Genomic DNA, 21,220 nt, shown 5'->3' with positions numbered 1-21,220 from the left:
CGTGGAGAATGAAGAACTTAAAGCCAAATTAGAGGCTCTCCAGCAGGCTCATGATGCCTTGGCGATGGAAGACGCCAAAAAGCTCCAAGAAATCCTGGACCAGAGGGGGGTGCTTGACCATGCTGAGCGTAAGCTGAAGGGCGTCGAAGAGGCTACGGCTAAAGAAGTGTTGCTTGCCAACCTCAACAAGAGTGAAGCCGATCGCGCCCGAAACGAAGCTCAAGCTGCCCTCCAAGAAGCCCTGGTTGCCAAGGAATGGCTTCTTCGAGAAGCGTTGTCTCAGGTAAGCTTTTCTTGTCTTTACGCTTTTCTTTGTAAATAGAAAAGGTTTTGACACTTGTATATTTTCTTGTAGGTTGTGCATCGGGTCTTTGCTGAGACCTCTTACGATGATGCTATGAGCGCAGCCCTCAACGCTTCTCACGAGGGTGGGGAAAAGGTCGGCTTCCTGCTTGGTCTAGGGTTCGTTGAGAAAGGCATCCCGCCTTCCAACTTCCCTTTGTACAATGTTGATACTGAAGCTGTTTACGACCAAGCAGTGAATCAGTACGCCGCCTTCCCGCATCCGATGGTGGAGAAGGTGAACCAAGTTGCTGCTGCTGATGATGGGTTAGCTATCCTTAAAGCTTTTCTTGAACTGCCACGATCTACTGATGGTGCTGGTCCAAGTGGAAGTGGCCCTGAAGCCTGATCCTGAAGATCCCTTCCCACTGCTAGGATAGATTTAGCTTGTATAGATTTATTTTCTTGTAGGCGGGTAGTTACCCGGCCATTCTTGTAATGAATATTTATGAAATATAAATCTTTGTGCGGGTAAGACCGCTTCTTTTGTTGGGTTCCTTGCTTTGTAAACGTTGTATGACTTGCATACTTTAGTTTAAATTAGCAATTTTCCAAGTGTTTAGAATAAGTTAACCTTTGAACGTGGTAGATAGGTGTGAAGTTTTGCTTCCTCTTCCGTGATTGTGCGGGTTGGACCGTCACTTGCACGTAGTAGGATGGCTAAACTTTACCTATATCTGACCTGCGTGTAGGTTTTCCTCATCCTTTTGAGGATAAGTTAACCTTTGAACGTGGTAGATTATAGGTGTGAAGTTTTGCTTCCTCTTTCGTGATTGTGCGGGTAGGACCGTCACTTGCACGTAGTAGGATGGCTAAACTTTACCATCTGACCTGCATGTAGGTTTTCCTCATCCTTTCTGAGGATAAGTTAACCTTTGAACGTGGTAGATAATAGGTGTGAAGTTTTGCTTCCTCTTTCGTGATTGTGCGGGTAGGACCGTCACTTGCACGTAGTAGGATGGCTAAACTTTACCTTTATCTGACCTGCGTGTAGGTTTTCCTCATCCTTTTGTTAGAAATTCTGTTTTGAACCGTTCGACGCGCGGTTGTCAATAGGTTAGTGTTCAGTTCCCTTTTTCATGATTCATGCGGATAGACCGGCACTTTCATTTAATGGGAGGACTGAACTTTTCCCCTTCGACTGACCTGCGTGAAGGTTTGTCGTTTTTTGGGTTTATGCGGGTTTTGCCGCCTTCCCCACGCAACGACTTTCCACGTATTTATGCGGTGAAAACCGGCATATCCGTGTTGAATAAATTAACCGTTCGATGCGCGGTTGTCAATAGGTTAGTGTTCAGTTCCCTTTTTCATGATTCATGCGGATAGACCGGCACTTTCATTTAATTGGACTGAACTTTTCCCCTTCGACTGACCTGCGTGAAGGTTTGTCGTTTTTTTGGGTTTATGCGGGTTTTGCCGCCTTCCCCACGCAACGACTTTCCACGTATTTATGCGGTGAAAACCGGCATATCCGTGTTGAATAAATTAACCTTTCTACGCGCGGTTGTCAATAGGTTAGTGTTCAGTTCCCTTTTTCATGATTCATGCGGATAGACCGGCACTTTCATTTAATTGGAGGACTGAACTTTTCCCCTTCAACTGACCTGCGTGAAGGTTTGTCGTTTTTTGGGTTTATGCGGGTTTTGCCGCCTTCCCCACGCAACGACTTTCACACTTATGTATGCGGTGAAAACCGGCATTAGTGTTGATAGTTCATAAAAGTATAAATGTAAAATCATCAGCGTCGATGTTTTAAGGAGAATCATTTCCATTAGAAGTGGCTCTTGGCCTTTTCTTTACATATTTGGAATTGATTTACATGCAAACTGTGTAAATGAGCTCCCTTCCATGTTGTTGGGATGGGAGTGCCATCGAGCCGATACGCACCTGGTTCGGGATCTCATTCTTTACGCAGCATGTAGTCTCCACATTGAAGCTGGAATTTTATTCGTGTTTTCCCCAGCTGGGGTTCTACACGCATCAGCCTGCTCAGCGTTCATTGCGCCACGAGGTGCGCGAGCGTCCCATCTCTGACGAAAGCTTCGACCATGTCCTTCACGTCTATGCATTCTTCGGTGTTGTGGCCTTTTGTCCTGTGAAAGTCACAGTATTTGCTCCGATCAGCATTGTGACGGTGTCGGATTATTTGAGGCTTTGGCCATGGGAGCTCCTCGGTGGCGAATATCTCGGTGACGCTTTTGGTGAGCGGCGTCCATCTGGAGTTCCTGTTTGACTGTTCGTTATCCCTTCCGCCTAACCGATGCTGCAAGCCGGATGAGCTGTCAAAGTTTACCCTTGACTGCCAAATGCCTAGCTTTCGCTTTTTGTTTAATCGGGCGGTAAGGACGTTGTCTTCCCTTGTTTTCTGGGTATAGAGGTTTGTGCTCTGTGGGAGATCTCTACCCAGTTGCTTCTCCGTTTCCGCAAAGCGTTTAGCTGCTGTCATGATGGCATCCCATGTGGATGGCATGCCATCTTTACCCGTTAAGGTGCGGATGAGCTCTGGGTCGTTCGCGCCCTGAATAAAGGCAGCGCGAACAAGATCTTCGCTAATGTTACCCAGACTTAGCTTCTTCGAGTTGAAGCGAGTGATGAAGTCCAGCAAAGATTCATCTTTTTCTCGAATGCACTTGAGGATTGTCCATTGCTCCTCGGTATACTTTCTTTGCTGGCTAAAGTGTTGGCTAAACTTCTGTTGGAAGTCTGCCCAGTCGTAGATGTGGTTGACCGGTAGACGATCGAACCACGCTCTAGCAGCCCCGACAAGCGTCATTTGGAACATGTAACACCACGTGGGTTCCGTCCAACTACTGACGGTTGCCCCCGCTATGAATCTGTTCAAATGGTCATCTGGGTCGGATATACCATCATATGTGCCTATGCTGGACATTTGTTTGGCACTTTTTGGGGCAATTGCTTCCGCAATGTCCCTTGCAAATTTGGACGTTCCCGCATTTGCAACGTTTGGTCTGAATGTTTTGGAGAAGTCTCGTGGACTTCCACCTGTGCTTTTTGGTTTGAAGGCTTGTCCAAAATGCCTTCTCGGTTGGGAGTCCGTTTCCTTACGCTTCCCTTTTGCCCTATGGCGAGGGTTCGCGTCGGCGTCGGACTCCGAGTCATCGTCCCAATATCCTTCGAATTCGTCAGCCTGTTGGACGGAACGCAAGCGTTCGTCCAACTCAGCTTGGAATTCCTTTTGACGTGCCTCCGCCCATGCCTTAACCTCATCGAGTGTTTGGCGGGGGAGTCTTGTTCGTTTCTCTAACTGGGTATCGGTGAATCCCAGTGAGCGATTATTTACTGCACTTGCCCCAGCTTGGGTAACTGGGGTAGTGTTCGTAAAATTTACTTCACTTGCCCCGGCTTGGGCAACCGGGGTAGTGTTTGTAAAAACTGTGTAGCCGGTATTTCCCCCAGTAGCTGGGGTTGTGGTTACCGGAGTTTCTTTAACCATCTTAGAAGTTTGAAAAAACTGGAGAAAAATGGAGTTCTAGCTTTATGCACGGATGGCGCCAATGAAGAAACACTAACCGGACCCCGGGCAGATTACTGGTAACCTGGGGGTTAGATAGATGTTTCCCACGAGGGGTTAGACCCTGAGGAGATGGTTCTTCTGATAACCTGCAAAACAGACATCGTGAGCTTGTCACTGAGAAGGGGGGGTTCCTCCTTGTGACCACCCTCCGGCGTGAGAATCAGACTAGATTGCTCTTTAAATATAAGTGTATATTAAGAGATTGCTAGAGCAGATATCAGGTATAATATGATGATACAAGATAAGATGAGATGGTCATACCATTTGTGGTATTTATAGCCGAAGGTAGGTTTCCAAGGAGGTGTGGCCGGCTGCAACAGTGTTCCTGTTCCACCAACAGTGGCCTACGCACGTGCCCTGCTGGTAGTTGGTGGGTAGGTAGCGGCTGATAGTGACCAGGCCTGCTGTGTACTATTCCTTTTCCACCAACTGCCGGCTACGCACGTGGTGTGGCAGTAGTTGGTGAGTAGGCAGCGGCTAATAGTGACACAGTACAGGAGCATGCTGCTCGCCATACTGTGTCAATAAGCTGTCGTACCTTTAGTCAGATCTTTTTCCCATACCTCGTCAGGTACAGTACAGAAGATCTTCCTGTATCGTACGGACTGGCTTATGTTGGGCGGGAGTATTCCCCCTCCCGCCCTTGTGCGGGATAGTTCCCGGCTTCGCTCATTCCTTCAGGTGACACTGAGTGATTGAGAGCTAAGTGCCTTGTGCGTGTAGCCTTGCTGCGCGGGTGGCCTTCCCTGATGGCTTGTATCCGAGGCTGCGGGGACAGGCGGAGTCCTTCACCATCGGGAGGCATTTCCTGCGGGACCAGCTTGCGTACTGCGCGTAAGGACGTCACGTCTCTGAGCATGGTTGGTCCTGCGGATCCAGTTGGTTTCTGCGCAGACGTCCCTCTTCATGGTGAGTCTTGCGGGTCCAACTGGGCTCTGCTGGGACCTACCTCTTCAATGTCTTAATAAACCAAGCATGACATGTAACATAAACTCACGATTTGTTCGAATGAATACAACGATAAACTTTGTATTAATGTGAACTCTACCCAAGAAAAACCAATGAAATAATGCTGGAGAAAGATTATGTGGAGCATAGTCTCTTAAATAAGGAAAGAAACAAATCCAAATCTACAAAAGTTATTATAAATGGATATGGTTAAAAAGTAACTTAATCGGAGACTTATGGTACAAAACGTAGGAATATGGTTGATAGTGTTGAAAATAACACTAAAACATTCGCCCATTAGAAAGGCATTAAACAACATAGGCAACCCTATTTCAACAATGTCTTTGCTTCTTTTTGCATGACTTATTTGTTGAGACGTATACGGACAAGATAACAGGGGAAGTATGCCATTAGCCTCGAGAAGTTCTTGAACATTATGATTGAAAAATATGGTGCCACCATAACACCTGAAATTTTAATCTTCCTAGAAAACTGTGTGTGGACAAGGTTGACGAAAACAATGAAGACGGGGAAAAATCCAAGTTTAGTCATCAGCGGATAAAACAAAGTGAAGCGAGAGCGGTCATCCACGAAGGTAACATAGTAGCGATAGCCATCAACAACTAGTGTAGGACTCCATAAATCACAATAGACTAAGTCTGGTGGCAGTGAAAATCGATTCTCATTTGTCTCAAATAGTAAACGATGCACGAGAGAAGAAATAGTGGGTTTTGGCAACATTATATGAAATAACAGCAAGGTAACCCGATTTATTTAACATAAATATAATAAGTAGAGCCATATGTCCCAATCGATTTGCCATACTTTGACAGAGGCACAATTAATATAATTTGAAATTGTTGATAAAACTTATAGTAATGTACAACCCTTTTCCACATCTACTCGTGGCAAGACCTTTTAGTTATCTTGAATATAGAAGAAGGGTTATGAAAATAAGATGTTAAAAGACTAATCCATTGTAAGTTTGCAAAGTGACAAAAGATTCTTTGTCATATTCGAAATAACTAAGACATCACATAAACTAACATTACTAGAAACCGTTGAATTTTTGAAATCTGATACGGGAAGACTAAGGCCATTATCCAAGGTGACCCGTACCAAAGTATGTGCAGTGTCACCTATTTTGGCCAACTATGTAGGTGTTGCAAACATGGCTTGAGAATAAATCGATCTTGAAACATAGGATGATACTTTGGGACAATTAGTTGTAGACTAGTGACCCAGTTTCAGCATAATTGATAGCGTGATTGAGCCATGGCTTGTAAAAGAGGTGTATTTAAAGAAGAAGTTAGGATTCTTGATTTTAATTGTTAACTTGACAAAGAAGCATAATAGGTTCCAAGGATCAAACTAAGGTCGCATAAGAGTTGTAAAAGCCAAATAGACAGAATCGAACTAGGCAAAGCCTAATAACAAACAAACAATCTCACCAGGGAATGACAAATTTAATTATCAAAGAGTCGATTTAGAACTCGCTAAGCAACAAACGAGTTCGATGTAGACTAGAAACCATATGGAGCAAATTAAAACAATTAAGAAATGCAAGCTTTAATTTAACTAAAGAAATCAACTAATAGGAAGAGACCAATTGTACAGAAGAGTATCATCAGGATGAGGTATCGAATAAAAGACCTTAATTTTGACTGATACCATATTAGAATGAAAAAAACTTAAAACAATTATTACAAAAGCTTGCATTAATATATGTAAAATTACAAATGAAACACAAGAGATATTAACAATTACATTTGATACACCAAAGTTTATTTTGTTCTCATAATAATAACTCAAAAATGTCTCTATAGACAACGAAAAATGACCAATGTATTCTCACATATTTAATTATATCATACTTCATGAAAGTTTAACGTCCCATTCTTTACCTTCATCACGGTTTTAGTATGTAGAATATAAAGGAATGATAACCGCTAGTGGAGCATATAAAACATGCTTTAGCAGCCTCTTCCTTTCTTATATTCGTATCTTACCTCATCTTTTAAAATCAAAGAATTCCAATATAAGGAATATTTTGCCTTTAGGCTACCAAAAGATTAGTGGCTTGGGTCAACTAAAGATAAAAGAACCCCAAAGAAACTTAGTTATCAATCTTTCTTTTTGTGTTATCATAACAAGTCAATTATACACAAAATCCAATTTATATTCGTGTGTATTATTAAACAGAGTTTCACTTAGTAGGTTATATAGACAGCAAAATATAAGTTAATAATATTGTTTTGGACTTTTTTTTATCTAGTATATTATCCAAAATGATTGATGATTTAATGACAAAGACAAAGTGTTTTAAATAGCCAAAAATCCTGAAAAATTGCCTTGAAAAAAAAGTGGATACAAAAAACAAATTTTGGTCAAAGAGTAAATACTTTAGGTACACAGAAATGAGTTAGTTCTATATGACACATCATTGTTTTCTTAAGTTTCGTTTAGAACAACGTTTTTTTGAATGACGGTATCATATACAACGAAGTATTTTAGTGTGTTAAAAGTTAAAGTTTTTAATATCCGTATGCGCTTCTACTTTGACTTATTAGACATGTTAGAACTAAAAACATAGCCCAAGCTTTATTCTATATCTTTAAACCACAACCTTTTAAAATTATGGTTTAATCAAATTGTTAGGTGTCCATCAATTATCAATAATTAACAAGATATTGTGACATGGGATGAATCACATGAAAACAAAACAAACATATATTTATATATAGGTTGCTTTTTTGAAGCAATGATTCCTACTTTCACATGGAGTGGAATGGATGGATTTTGAGATAGGTGTTGGCTTGCATCTAGGAATAAAAAGGATAACTCTATTGGCCCCTTTTCTACATTTTTTGCTTTTTTTATCAACAAAAGAAAAGGTAAAGAGAGTGCTTTTGGCCAAGAAGGGTAGTGTTCCTTCCAACCATTTTCACAAAAGACTTGAGACCATGACAAATCAATAGTGGGGTGTAGCCATCACCTTTTGCCTAACCATTATAATTTCCCCAAATGCCATCATTTAAACAATAATAAAAAACGTGATCTCTTTCATAATCATGTTTTCTGGACCATATTCAACTACTAAATTGGTGTATTTTCTATATGCCAATAAAAGACATTAATGATGTATTTCAATTTTTTCCAAGGTACTATTTACATTTAAAAAAAATCAAGAATGCCATAATATGTCCATTGAAATAAGGAGTAAATTATCTAATATAGAATATATTTTTTTTTAAATGATATTTCTCAACTTTTTGAACACAGTTTGTAACTACGTCCGATAATTGAGTGAGCATTTCTAAAACGTGATGTTAAATCGTTCATACTAACTTTGACACTTCAAATCTAAGTCATCCAAGAACACCTACAAGGAGAAAACCCACCATTAAGGAAATACATTCTTGAGTCATGTTTTAAACTTGTAACTTAAAAGATTTTAAACCTTAACCATCAATCACATACCATTGGATCAAAAAGCCAAGCCTTAACCATCACCCCGGATAATTGGATCAGAAAGCCAATTCCATAGTTTTCAATTGAATCATTATTTTAAAGTTTGGTTCTAACTTATTTTATGACATATATCGTCAGCATACCTAAAGGATAAATTGTTCTCAGTTGTATTGTTATAATTATAATGGATTATGTCAAAATCAAGTAACTTATCATATCGAAATAAGCAACTAAAAATGAAGAGGCGAAACAAAAAATTATGGACTAAGTCATCTCCAAAGACTAAATGATGTGCACTTATTTTGCTTTACATTGTTACATACACGATACATTATAACCCACTCTACTCTACTATCTTCTATAATATTATGAAAAAGATCACCAATTCATCATTTCCCGTCCTCTTCAAATAAAATAATAATATTAATATGAGTAAAATTAATGTAATACAACTAAAATAAAAATATTAAATTTCGAGTACAAACTAAAAATTTAAAAAATATTAGATTTCGAGTACCCATCGTTGTCGGGTAGCCAAAAACGTAAATATATTTCGCCAAGCTTACTGGTCCAAAGCATGTGTCAAAGTCGTTTACTAGACCAAAAACATATTTTATTTCAAAACAATATGTTTTCGTTAAAATTTAAATACATACCAGAATGTTAATAAAAAAGTTATATAAACCTGTGTATTTAGTTGTATAAACCTGGGTTTTTCTCAATTCCTTCACCGTTCAACGGTGCTTTCTAAAGGGGGATGGTGTTTTTCCGCAACACCAATTGCCACATATCCAGGTAGCCGATGACACGACACCCACACCTAGTAGTCTAAACAAACAATTTGGTTAGGCTTTATTCATTCTTTTCATACCAAAGGGATGAAAAGCATACCTATAGTTTTTGCATGATTTAGAGTACCAGAGACGCATCTCTCACTACAAATATTACCTAAATGGTTAAATCGATCTTTCGACCAATGACTTGAGGCAATTGATCAAACCTATTCAAATGATTTCAATTGGTTAGTATAGTGTTCGGTATGCACAAACTACCCGAGTTTCACATGGCCTTTTAACAACCCTCATTCTCCATGGAGTAGTACAACCAGAAAAAATCAAACCAAATTAGGAAGCAAACCTAGTGGTGGCGCACCAAACTTTCCCGAGAAACCAAATGGAGAACTTGAAGGGTGCTCGAGTACTGTAAATGCATTTTCTTGGTTTTCAAACAAAATGCTGTTCTTGAAATGTTTTTACTTTCTTTACTTTAAACATTTTATAAAAATAAAAAAAAAAGAAAAAGAAAAATTTAAGGGGTACCAAATAGTAATGATTTGGATTGGGATGCAAACCCAACTCCCCCACTACCTCACACCATAATATAATAGTCCTGATTAGCTTTTTCCATGTTGCGCATTGGACTGACAAAGATATGAACATCATTTAAATGCCTTTTTTTATAAAAAGATCGAGTACAGTAAATAAATAATTATGTATTCAGATATAACTTTCATTTGTAACATTGAGGCCCAATCAAACAGCCTTTTTTAAGGGTACACACATCTAGAACGGATTTCCATTGCAAGAAAATTATTAATCATGGGAGACTCGGAGAGAAACTAATATCTGTTTTGAAAATTAAACGGCCATAAACGGTATGCTCTATCAGTTCTTTTGTTTACCTGTTTTGAAAGCAAATATCGTAATAACCATATACAAGTTCTAGAGTTCAATAATTACCTATTCAAAACAGAATACAATTCTAAAATTAATCATCTAAAAGTTAATAAGTTTAAAACATTATATACTTATACTTACTAGCTATCAATTAACACAATGAATGGGTGAGTATGTTTGATGCAAAGAACTTTTAACCCTTTGTCAATAATCAAGTTACAAACATTAACATCATTAGCTTGGTGGCAAGAGTGACTCTCTCTCAAAAGGTAATAACGTTCTTACTCTTTTAATGTCATACACTTCTTAAATTCGAACCTTAGACCCTCAAGAGGAAAGCCATATAGCAAAATCCGCTGACCATCTGACTGAACCTGTGATGGCTAGTGGATCTCATGCTGATATGCACGTTTTGGGACCAGAAGACTCATACGGCTACATATAAATTACTTCAATTAATACCGTCCTTAACTAACATATATGATGTTGGGATTTATTTGTTAACAAGTTAGTTCATATAGCTCGCTTTTAAGTCCCATCAGCTTATTCTTGATTCATTTGGTGTCACCATTTCAAGGATTTTCCATCAATTGCTACCAGCCTACCAACCTCACTCTACATGTTGTACTCACTTACGTTACATCAGCTCCACATCAAATTCTGAAGTTTTCTTATAAAAATCTTATTTTATTTGACAACATAACTCCACAAACACCATTAAAATTGTGTATATATTTGTATGTGTATGTGTGTGTGAGAGAGAGTGAGGGAGTGGGGCTACTATGTCGTCCGCATACTCGTTTACAAAAACAAACTTCACTTTGGCAAACGTGCTACACAACGGTGGGGTCTAGATTGGGGTTTGTCTGGTTGATTACAAATCACTCGGACCTCAAATATTGAGGCCCGATGAGTGCTCTTAGCTAGTTGGGTTTTGTCATCAAAGTTCATTTGTAATGATTAGGATAAGTGCTTCCAAAGTGGTGAAGTGTGGTTAATCAGTTAATCACACATAGTTATATTTAGGATATGTGGTACAGTTTACTTTTCCTTACTTATAGCATTCCCAGTTCATTTCATATATTTTTCCCTATAATTTAGCTAAAAAACAACATTTCGTAAATTTATCTTTCATTTTTCAAAAATCTTCCACATTCTATTCCCTATTCTTTTCAATAAATTCATTTTTTTTTATTTCTTTCTCTTTTGTCTTGTTATATAGTATATGGTGAATGAAAGATAGTTGATATATTATATGGTATGGATAAAATGTGAGACCATATATTTAGGTTTTTACTTTACTTGTCATATAACTCATCCATAGAATAGAGAGTGGATTGAAGAGGGTGATTTCGATGATTTTCTCAAAATTTACCATAAATTATATAAGTTTAACAACTTTATAGAATGGGTTGAGAATGCTCTTAGTGCCATTGTGATCGACTGTAACACCACCCCTCAAAGAGTGGCTCCTAAGACCCCCCCCCCCCTTCTAACCACCACATGTCTAATTTAAAATTATTATTTTATACCTCCTTTTCAATATATATTTTTTTATTTTATTAAAAGAATAAGAAAAAAAACGAAGAGTTGAGTATTTTCATACTGAAACAGAAAGAAATGTGATATCTAGATATCATATAGAGCGGAGAGAAGCACTAAGGCCACAGGATACCCTCATAGCCTTAGTATGAATGTTTTCTATCGTGTTCTAATGATGAACACCCATAAATATTTATTTTTGATAATGTTTTTACACAATGATTCGAATCTAAATCACTAAACTAATTTGGTAATTCTTAACCGAGTTTATTTAGGGATGTAATTGTGCAAATTACTTGTTATACAAGGTTTTATATATAATTATGTTGCTCACATAATCACATTCATATAAAACAAACTTTATTTATATATGGATATAATTATACAAGTATATGGATACAACTAAAAGTCTAAAATACGAAATAAATCATACTAAAAATATTGCAACTCAAGTGAAACAAATAATTAAATTAAATTAAGATATAACAACCATATAGTTTATTCTTTGGTGTAAAATAAAATAATAAAATACAATAACATATAATAATGGCTCCGTCCGTCCGGACTAGTGGCCGGCTCGGGCTACCTTTAGCCAATGAAGGCCGCGTACGAAATACCCGGCGTTACTTAGTTGGTCATTTAAAAAAAAAATAACATATAATAATAAATTTATTAAAAGAAGAGTCCAATTAAACCAACTATTTTTTAACAATTTCCTATTCCAAGACCATTATATTCTCTCTCTCTCTCTTTTTAAAAGCAAACCCCATCCCATCTCCAATAAAAGCCACCACAATAACTCATTCTCTCAACATTTGCATGCTTCTCTTCTCTTCTCTTCTCTCTCTCTAAACACAATATATTCATTGCAAACTCTCTCAACAAACAAGAACAAGAAGCTATCAACACACACCTTCAATGGCAGTTTAGGCAAGTCACCACACTCTTTTCCACCCTCAAATGATGCTACCAAACACCATCAATAATATTAATATTAATATTGATACCAATCAAGCCACTGGTACCACCACCACAACACCTTTGGGTTACACAATGGGTAGCAACAATATTAATAATAATAATCCCATGATGTACAACTACTCTGGAGGATACACGGAGTCGATGAACAACAACGTGTTGAAGGCTGAGAGTGGCCTCACGTGCAGTATTCCGATTTCTAGGAAACGAGTACGAGATTGTTCGGATCTGAATACGTTGTTGTCGTTTGTTAATAATAATAATAATAATAATAATAATAATAATAATAATCAGAACATGAATATGAATATGAATCAGAGTCGGTGTGGAGGTTATACGTTTCTTGGAGAAGATATGTCGATGCAGATCCAGCAACAACAGCTGGAGATTGATCAGTTTATTGCTCAACAGGTAATAATTAGTTTTAAAAACTTGTTGTTATTATTATTATTATTATCATTATTATTATTATTGGAGTTTTTGATTTTATGAAATTGTGAATCTATTTTTGTAAAGCTAATTAATATTTTAGTTTTTTATTCTAATTTCATGAAATTGTTTCTGAAAAATCTATTTTTGTAAAGCTAATTATTACTCTGATTTCATTAAATAATTTATAAAATTCTAAAACTATGTTTGTAAATCAATTATTTTCGATTCTGGTTTCATAAAATTATATATGAAATTGTGAACCTAATTAATTATTATTTGTTTTTTTAGTGAAATTATAAACGTAATTTTGTAAATTAATTATTATTACTATTATAATTATTATTATTTATTCGGATTTCATGAAATTAGGTATGAAATTGTAAGCCTAATTTTTGTAAATTAATTATTATTATTATTATTATTATTATTATTATTTAATTTGTTTTTATATCAATTTCATGAAATTGTTGATGAAATATTGAAATGATTGTTTGTGATGAAATTGTAAAGCTAATTTTGATTTTAATACCGATTTACGCAGACGGATAAAGTGAGACTGGATATCGAAGAGAGACGAAAGCGAAATTCGCGTAGACTAATCGCTGCAGTCGAGGAAAACATATTGAAAAGACTCCGAGCAAAAGAAGAAGAAATAATAAAAATTGCAAAATTAAATTGGGCACTAGAGGAGAAAGTGAAATCCCTATGTGTAGAGAATCAAATCTGGCGCGAGTTAGCTCAAACAAACGAAGCAACCGCAAATGCATTACGGAGCAACTTAAAACAAGTGCTAGAACAAGTCTTCCACGACGAGTACCGCACGGCCGCGTGTGTCGATGAGGCGGATGATGCGCAGTCATGTTGCGAAAGCAACAATGAGGAAAATCGGATATCGTTTAATCGGGTTAACAATATTGATGATTGTGTGAATAATAATAACAGCAACAACAGATTGTGCAAGACATGTGGGAAGGAAGAATCATGTGTGTTGCTTTTGCCATGTAGGCATTTATGTCTTTGCACAACATGTGCTTCTTCAGTTAACATTTGCCCAATTTGTAAATCCACTAAGAACATCAGTGTTCATGTCAACATGTCATGATGTTTTTTAATTTTCATTCAAATATTTACAATGACAAATAGATTTCAGAAACTAACAAATTGTAAGTTGTGACCATGAATTTAGTTTTTTACTAGTTTTTTCTTGATAATTTATTTTTTTTCTTGGTTGCTAATTAATGTTTGATTGATTGTAATTAAATCTCTAATTATGTTTTAATTAGGTTTTGGTTAGTGTCTAGGGTAGGGTGGGGTAGGGTGATGGGTAGATAGGTGGTGATGTCAACGTGAGTACATGAAAGTGCGAAGGTGCAGTAAATGCTTTTTTTATAAACATACTTTTTAATATTTTTTTATTAATATATTAACGTTCAACAAACGTTAAATTGTTCCATTAAAGCAAGTTGGCCGGTTTGAGATTCAGGCAGACTGTTTTATGATTCTCAATTAGAGATTTGACGATTTTAACAGTTTGATTTGGTTTAAAACTTGATATTGATTGTGTAAATCGAGTCGGTCCTTTATCCTTATTGACATTTTTTATCATGATATTTTCTCCGTATTTTAAAAAAAATTTTAAGTGTATTATAATCATTAACTACATTTATTAATTAATTTTTTTTAAAAAATAATTGGTTTAAATTGTTAGCGCTAATTGTTAAACCGTCTACTAGTAAACTTGATAGTTTCGTCCCACCAAGCCTGAGAAATTTGTTTTTCGTTTTCCTAATCAAAACTAGTGATTTCACTCACAATTTTCATGCAACTCTATTTTAACATTAAACGATCTACTTTTAATATAAAATAACAATTATTTAAGCATTTTAAGTGACTAATAATTCGATTGTTAACACTTCAAACATCATAGACAAAAACAATAATATATTTACAAACTATTTGTATTAAAAAATAATTCATTAAGTATAGAAATAAAGAAGGGTAGGCAGAAACAATGACAATGTAGGCGTGATAGTAATAATAAAATAGAGGTGACAATGCATTTAGTTTTATAAAAGAACAAAAGTATTAAAAGAGAGAGAGAGAGAGAGAGAGAGAGAGAGAGAGAGAGAGGGGCGTGAAGCATCTATCTGTTTTGACATTGGAAAGTGAAAGGGGCAAAGTAAAATACAAGGCAAAGAGACACGTTCATCGTATCCATATTCAAACCACTTTCCAAGGCATTATCTGGTATCCATCGAAAAGGACACATACAATAATCCTTAACCTTATACGTATGCTAATTAGCTTAATCTACTTCTTAATCAATTAGGTATTGGTTTGCCGGTTGCATTCATGTTACCCAAGAGGCATTTAGTCTAATAATAATACTTAATAGTAATTAAAATAATGCAACATCATGCACATCAATTGTTAAATCAAAATAACCAATGGGGTTATTGGTCCACAAAACCTTTAAAACACCTTAGGTTGAAAAAAAAAATTATTCTAAACGAAATACTTATTATAGATTAGATTGCTTTCGATGATCAAGATTGTTTCTTGCAAACTATAATACAGATGTGGCCGGACACCGGTAAAAAACATGATTTAATGAACATCTTCAAAAACTAACACCAATAAAAAAATCTTGTTTTCAGTGACCAACAGTGGTTCGCATGTCTTTCTAGTGCGGTTTAAAAATGAATGTTTATACTTATAATTCACATTCAACCGCTTTTAAAACCATTAAGTCATGTAAACTGATGACAGACTCAAGTTGTAAACACAAAGATTGAAGTCGTGTACTTGTGTTACTCAGTATCACATACTCATTTTTTAGGTTTCGTCAATTACTTATCTATCCAACAACTAACATAACTATTCGAAAATTTCTTTACATTATGTTAAAATTCTAAAATCCGTCCTTTTTATTGAACGGTCAACAAGCAGAGAAATTCGTTCGGGGTGACCCAATAATAAAAGATCGTCGTCAGCTGGCCAACTCAGCCGTACGAAGCCCTTAAATCCGTCCATTTGATTAGTTATATGATATAATTTAAATCCATAATTTTCTTAATATATTTTCAATTGCAATACTTATATAAACGAAAGTTGTGTATTAATTAATGTAGGAAGGTGATGTAGGAGTTATAATGTTTGAATAAAAAATTAAAGAGAATTAAAAAATATGAAAATTAGACACCTTTTTTAGCATATAAAATATCAACTTTGGCATGTAATACTACATAGGTGGGGCCCATGAGGACGGATTAGAAACGCCAAAGTAGACATTTAATGGGAAAGAGACATCAAAATAATGAAGAGGGAAGGGATCCTTAAAAGCAGGTTTTTTCTCTGCCACGTGGGGACCACAACTTCTGTCGCTTTATGGCCGGCATCCCACTCCTTTAACGTTCATATTTTTTTATTTTTAGTAGTGGTACCTATGTCTATCACTATTATCTATTACTTAATTATTTATTACATTTATAGCCCTTAGGTCAAATTCTTCTGCCATATGGTTCCCCTTGCAATGCAACCCCTTGTTGAATAGTGTAGTTTTTTTTCTTTTTTTTTAATAGCGTTAGTCTGTCCGAGCTTCTACAATAAGCGTTCTTACTAGAGTTTGAATCCTCATACACTGATGTTCTCCTTAATAAGTGACATACATTTATAAGAATCGAATATGGGACCTCTTTAGGAGTAAACCTTATGAAAACTCCCTAACCATCCCCAGCTAGTTTGTAAAGGTTGTTGAATAGTGTAGTTAAGTAAGAAAATCGAGGTTCACAAATTACATATATATGCCTGATAACTATTTTTCCTAGTTGCCGAAAAGATGCTCTTGTTAGTCTTTTCCTTTTAAGACCGGTTGTAATAGACGGAGGATTTAAAACATATTTATTATTATAGTCAATATATGTGATAAGTACGATTTATATAAAAGCAATATGTTTTTCTTTAGTGTCAAGGTAAGGGTTACTTTTATTCTTGAAGAAGAAATATCGTTGTTGGTCTACCACCGGTTGTGATGCTCCCATTTAAACACTCCTTTTCCTTTAACATTGTATGAGAACACTAGTGTTGGATGAAGTGTCAAATGATTACACTAAAGAAAAAGCATGATACAAACACAAACTTTATTCAAAGGTGTTCGTGGTATTCTTTTGTTACTTTTGCCTGAAGAAAAGTTTAAGTAACCAAACAATAAAACTCTATTATTGTCACAAGTGGAGGAGCCGGACTTATTGATCGGGGTTATCATAAGATTTTATTCGCTACATGCTACATTAAGGGACCGAACACGTGTTTTCATATAAAATCTTTGATTGTATAGAGAAAATCTACCCTGGACCCGCTCATGGCAATAACAGGTTAGGTAAAATTTTAATGAATTAAAAGCATAAATTTACGCAAACATATGGCATTTTATTTGAAAAAACTAATAATTTTTTTTTATTAATATATAAAATCTTGAATAAGATTCAAAGTCAATAACATTTCAAATCAAGTTACACTAGAATATTTCAAAAGCCAATATTAAAAATACAACTTACTAAATAATAAACTATATGCACGTAACTTATTTAAAAACCATATGTTTAGAAAAGATCAATGATGATTAAATAAATTAAATATTATTATTAAAGTTGTTTTATTATTAGGTGTATATCGATGGATGAACGGTACAAGTTTTTTATATTCAACCGTCCTTTTCCAAGTGTGGTGAACAATTAAATATTGGAGTCTACTGGATGATAGATTCTATAATATCAACATACACATGGTACATGAATACACTAATAAATAATAATTATATTTTAATTAATATTAATTTTAAATTTGGAAGGTGCCATCCACATTGGAAACCCATCTCCCATCTCGCATCATCCATCACATCTCAATTTTGTCAAAATCATCACGTCTTTGAACACCACAACAAATCTTTATTTAATTATTTATATGTGTATATAAATTAAATGATTTTTTTACATTTTTTTAAAAAACTACACTTAATACCCGACTTGAAAAACTTTAAAACAACATATCAATCAATCATACCGATTTTAACATTTCAGACCTGACTCAATTATAAACATTCATAAAAAAGAAACTTACCACTGTCAGAGAACCCTTTAAGTCTGGCTTATAACTTAAGAGTAGAGTTTAGAGATCCAAAACCTTAACTATCACCATCATACCATTAGATCAGAAAACCAACTGCGTATAAATCTTTTTGAACGTCGTTTGGATCACTGACCGATTACATCTGATCCTTTCAATTTCACCCTCAAAGGAAATCTATCACTAAAAGAAAAACCGCTAACACAACCTGAAACCCTCTATTTTATTTTATTTTTATTTTCTTATCATAGGTGTTTCCAAAACCTCCCCCAACTAACTAATTGACGATAAATAAATTAAATGTTTAGCTCGCTTAACCATTATCCAGATGTAGTTCGCTTTGTGTTATATAAAATATTAGAACCAAATTGATATATTTATGTAAAAAAAAAATGTGTATGATATGTGGGGAATAAAGTCAAATCCAATCAATCGAAAAGTTATAAAAATTAAATAATGATCACCCCACCTCATGTTCATATTTAAAAATAGAGATTTTGGTTACTAGTGGGGGCATATTTCATTGGATTATTTAAAATAATTAATTTGACATGAATCCATTTGGGGGCATCTTACAGACCACGCACTCCATGATGGTCGAAGAGGACACTGACACCCTGCCCAATGCCCACGCCATCACCATGCCCATCTTTACTTTTCCTTTACTTTTGTACCCTAATTTCAAGATAATCCAACTCTTGTTTTAGATCATTCTAACTTATACGCAAATATGTATCTATGTGTCATGATATGACATTTTCTTTTCTTTTTATACTTTTAGAATAGGGTTTTCTTTTTATAATATTTAATATAGTTTCAAAATTATACAATTTAATAAGATAGTGAATTAGTAATATTGTGAGAAAATTGGTTAGTTATCTCATCTTTTCAGTTAGGAAAATGGGTTCCAAGTATTTAGATATATATACATTACTAAAACATATATCCTAGTATTTAGATATACGTAATTGTTAAGACTTCAGATTTTTTAGGTCTTCGAAACTGACTTAAAAGAGTTTTCTACAACGGTGGGTTTCCTTTTTGAATATGTTTCTAGGGTCAGGCCTGAAACGTCAAAATCAAGGTTATTGAGGTTAGTTCGAAAATTTTTAAAAAAATTTAGATATACATTATTGTTTTGTCAGTTTGGGTTAACTCCATGTTCTCTTGTATCGAAACTTAAGTGTCCATCGGGCCGCTCTTATGTAATTGCTATTTTTCCGCTTTCATTTCTAATTGTTTTCAGCCACCCGTTGGAGGCGTGCACGCCCAATTTTAATATATTATATGATCGTGTTGTGTAAGACAAGTTATATTTCATGTCACCTGAGAATAATAGAGATATTGGGTTTATAAGAACGGTTGGTTTTAATAATCATAACATTTTTTGTAGTTGTTAGTGAAAGAAGAATTTCATAGTTAAGCTTTGTTAAATAACACAATTTAATACTTATTATATTATTTTTAAGAGAGAAATGATAATCTCTTAATACTATATAAAATACAATGTATAGAAAAATGTGAAGTGGATAGGAGAAAGAAGTTGACGGCTACATGACAAGAGGTAAATGGATATCTTTATGACCTGTGTATGAACCTGCTTACAAGTTTGAATAATTGTTTTCACCAGAAATGAAAGTGAAGTGTTGAAGGAGGAGAGAGTGGGAGGGCCTAATAAATAAAATAAAATAAAAACAAATCTAAAAAGAATATATCTTTTTTATTTTTATTTTTATTTTTTTGGCATAGTGAAAGAAAGGGTCAATAATCATGTTATGTGGGAATAAGTATTCCATCAACATCTGGAGTAGGTTTCATAACTTTGAGTTGTCCTTGTGGGTTTTGAAAAGGCAAAAGAGTACTACTGTAGTATGACTATTATTGGAATTGTATTGACACTAACATTTAATTCACCTTTTCAACAATACTCCACTAAAAAGACAAAACACACATCATTTTATGTCCAACCATCATTAATTTTTTCCCAATTTATTAGTACCGTTTACCATTTTCAATTCACGGTGGCTTTGCCTTTTGCAAGTATTAATTATTCATCTAGCATCATTGTTTTGAAAATTAGCATTATCGGTTAAAACGAGCTATTTAAATTGTAACCTAGGTCTGTTTTGAAAACCATGTTGAACGGTTTGATTAGTATTTGTAACTTACATGTTTATAGACGGTAAGAGAATCATGAAAATGAAATAACTATATAACCGATCGACTCATGTTCGACCTTTTATATAGAGCCTTACATATTTTTCAGACATGCTACATACTCTAATATGATTGAACCAATTAGATATACTAAACGGGTTAAACAAGTCAAATCTCAGTAACTCAATTGAAAGATACTTTAATATTGGATTTGGTTTTCTAAGCATTACCTAGTATACATAGGTGTGGATCATGCGCATTCTACACCCTTCCACCATACTTTGATTTGATATTTCACCTAAAAATGTTATCCTAAGGCTGAGGGGTGTGGGGGGCTCTAACGGGGGCGCGAGTGGGGGCTCCAGCCAATAATATTGTGACGTGTGGCAGAGAGAGAAACTGGATAAGATGGGTGTTGGAGCCCCCGCTGGAGCCCCTGGCCCTGGTGTGGAGGGGCGCGAGCAGGGGCTCCAGCGGATTTTTTTTTTATTTTTTTATAAATATATTCAAAAAACGTATTATTAAAAAACTCATAAATTATTAAAAAAACACACATTTTTTTTAAAATTCAAATTACAAAAAAAAACATACTAAAAATTAAACAAACAATAATACTTAATAATAACACTAATCTAATACAAGATCATCGGGTCGCCTCTCCCACAAATGTTCAACCAACTCATGTCGAAGCTCCCCGTGTATCTCACGGCTCTTGATATTTGCTATGTTGTGAAGTTTTTGTTGATCACTGATTGTGGACGGTTGTGGCGGAATGTCACCTTGGTAGTTTTGGCAGATAGCTTTGCCCTCGTCTTCTAACGTCATGTTGTGTGGGATCAGACACGTGTAGACGACGTCCGTTATCCTCTCCCGAGTCCAATAACGTATCGGGTTCGCCAGAACATAATATTGTTTTTTTATAGCTCCAAAAGCTCTTTCAATATATTTTCTAGCAGACTCTTGCTTCTTCGTAAAATACTTCCGTTTGTCGGCGATTGGATCTGTAAAAGCTTGA

General features: G+C 35.5%; 1 protein-coding gene across 1 annotated transcript; it reads left to right on the top strand.

The window, feature by feature from the left end:
• Positions 1–12,197: 12,197 nt before the first annotated feature.
• LOC143591874 (BOI-related E3 ubiquitin-protein ligase 1-like) lies at positions 12,198–14,273 on the top strand. The gene is made up of 2 exons (XM_077071945.1): positions 12,198–12,903; positions 13,466–14,273. The coding sequence occupies exons 1-2, from the start codon at positions 12,475–12,477 to the stop codon at positions 14,024–14,026; spliced, it is 990 nt and encodes a 329-aa protein (XP_076928060.1). The 5' UTR covers positions 12,198–12,474; the 3' UTR covers positions 14,027–14,273.
• Positions 14,274–21,220: the final 6,947 nt, after the last annotated feature.

The sequence above is a fragment of the Bidens hawaiensis genome, unplaced genomic scaffold (assembly GCF_021521415.1).
Source record: "Bidens hawaiensis isolate Kalapana, Puna unplaced genomic scaffold, B.hawaiensis_p1.1 tig00040116_1, whole genome shotgun sequence".
NCBI classification, from domain to species: Eukaryota; Viridiplantae; Streptophyta; class Magnoliopsida; order Asterales; family Asteraceae; genus Bidens; species Bidens hawaiensis.
This window is presented reverse-complemented; position numbering and strand designations above follow the sequence as displayed.

Excerpts from the sequence above, each read along its gene's own strand:
- LOC143591874 (XM_077071945.1), top strand. The coding sequence starts at position 12,475 with ATGATGCTACCAAACACCATCAATAATATTAATATTAATATTGATACC. Across the intron at positions 12,904-13,465 it reads ATCAGTTTATTGCTCAACAG|ACGGATAAAGTGAGACTGGA; the intron begins GTAATAATTAGT and ends CGATTTACGCAG.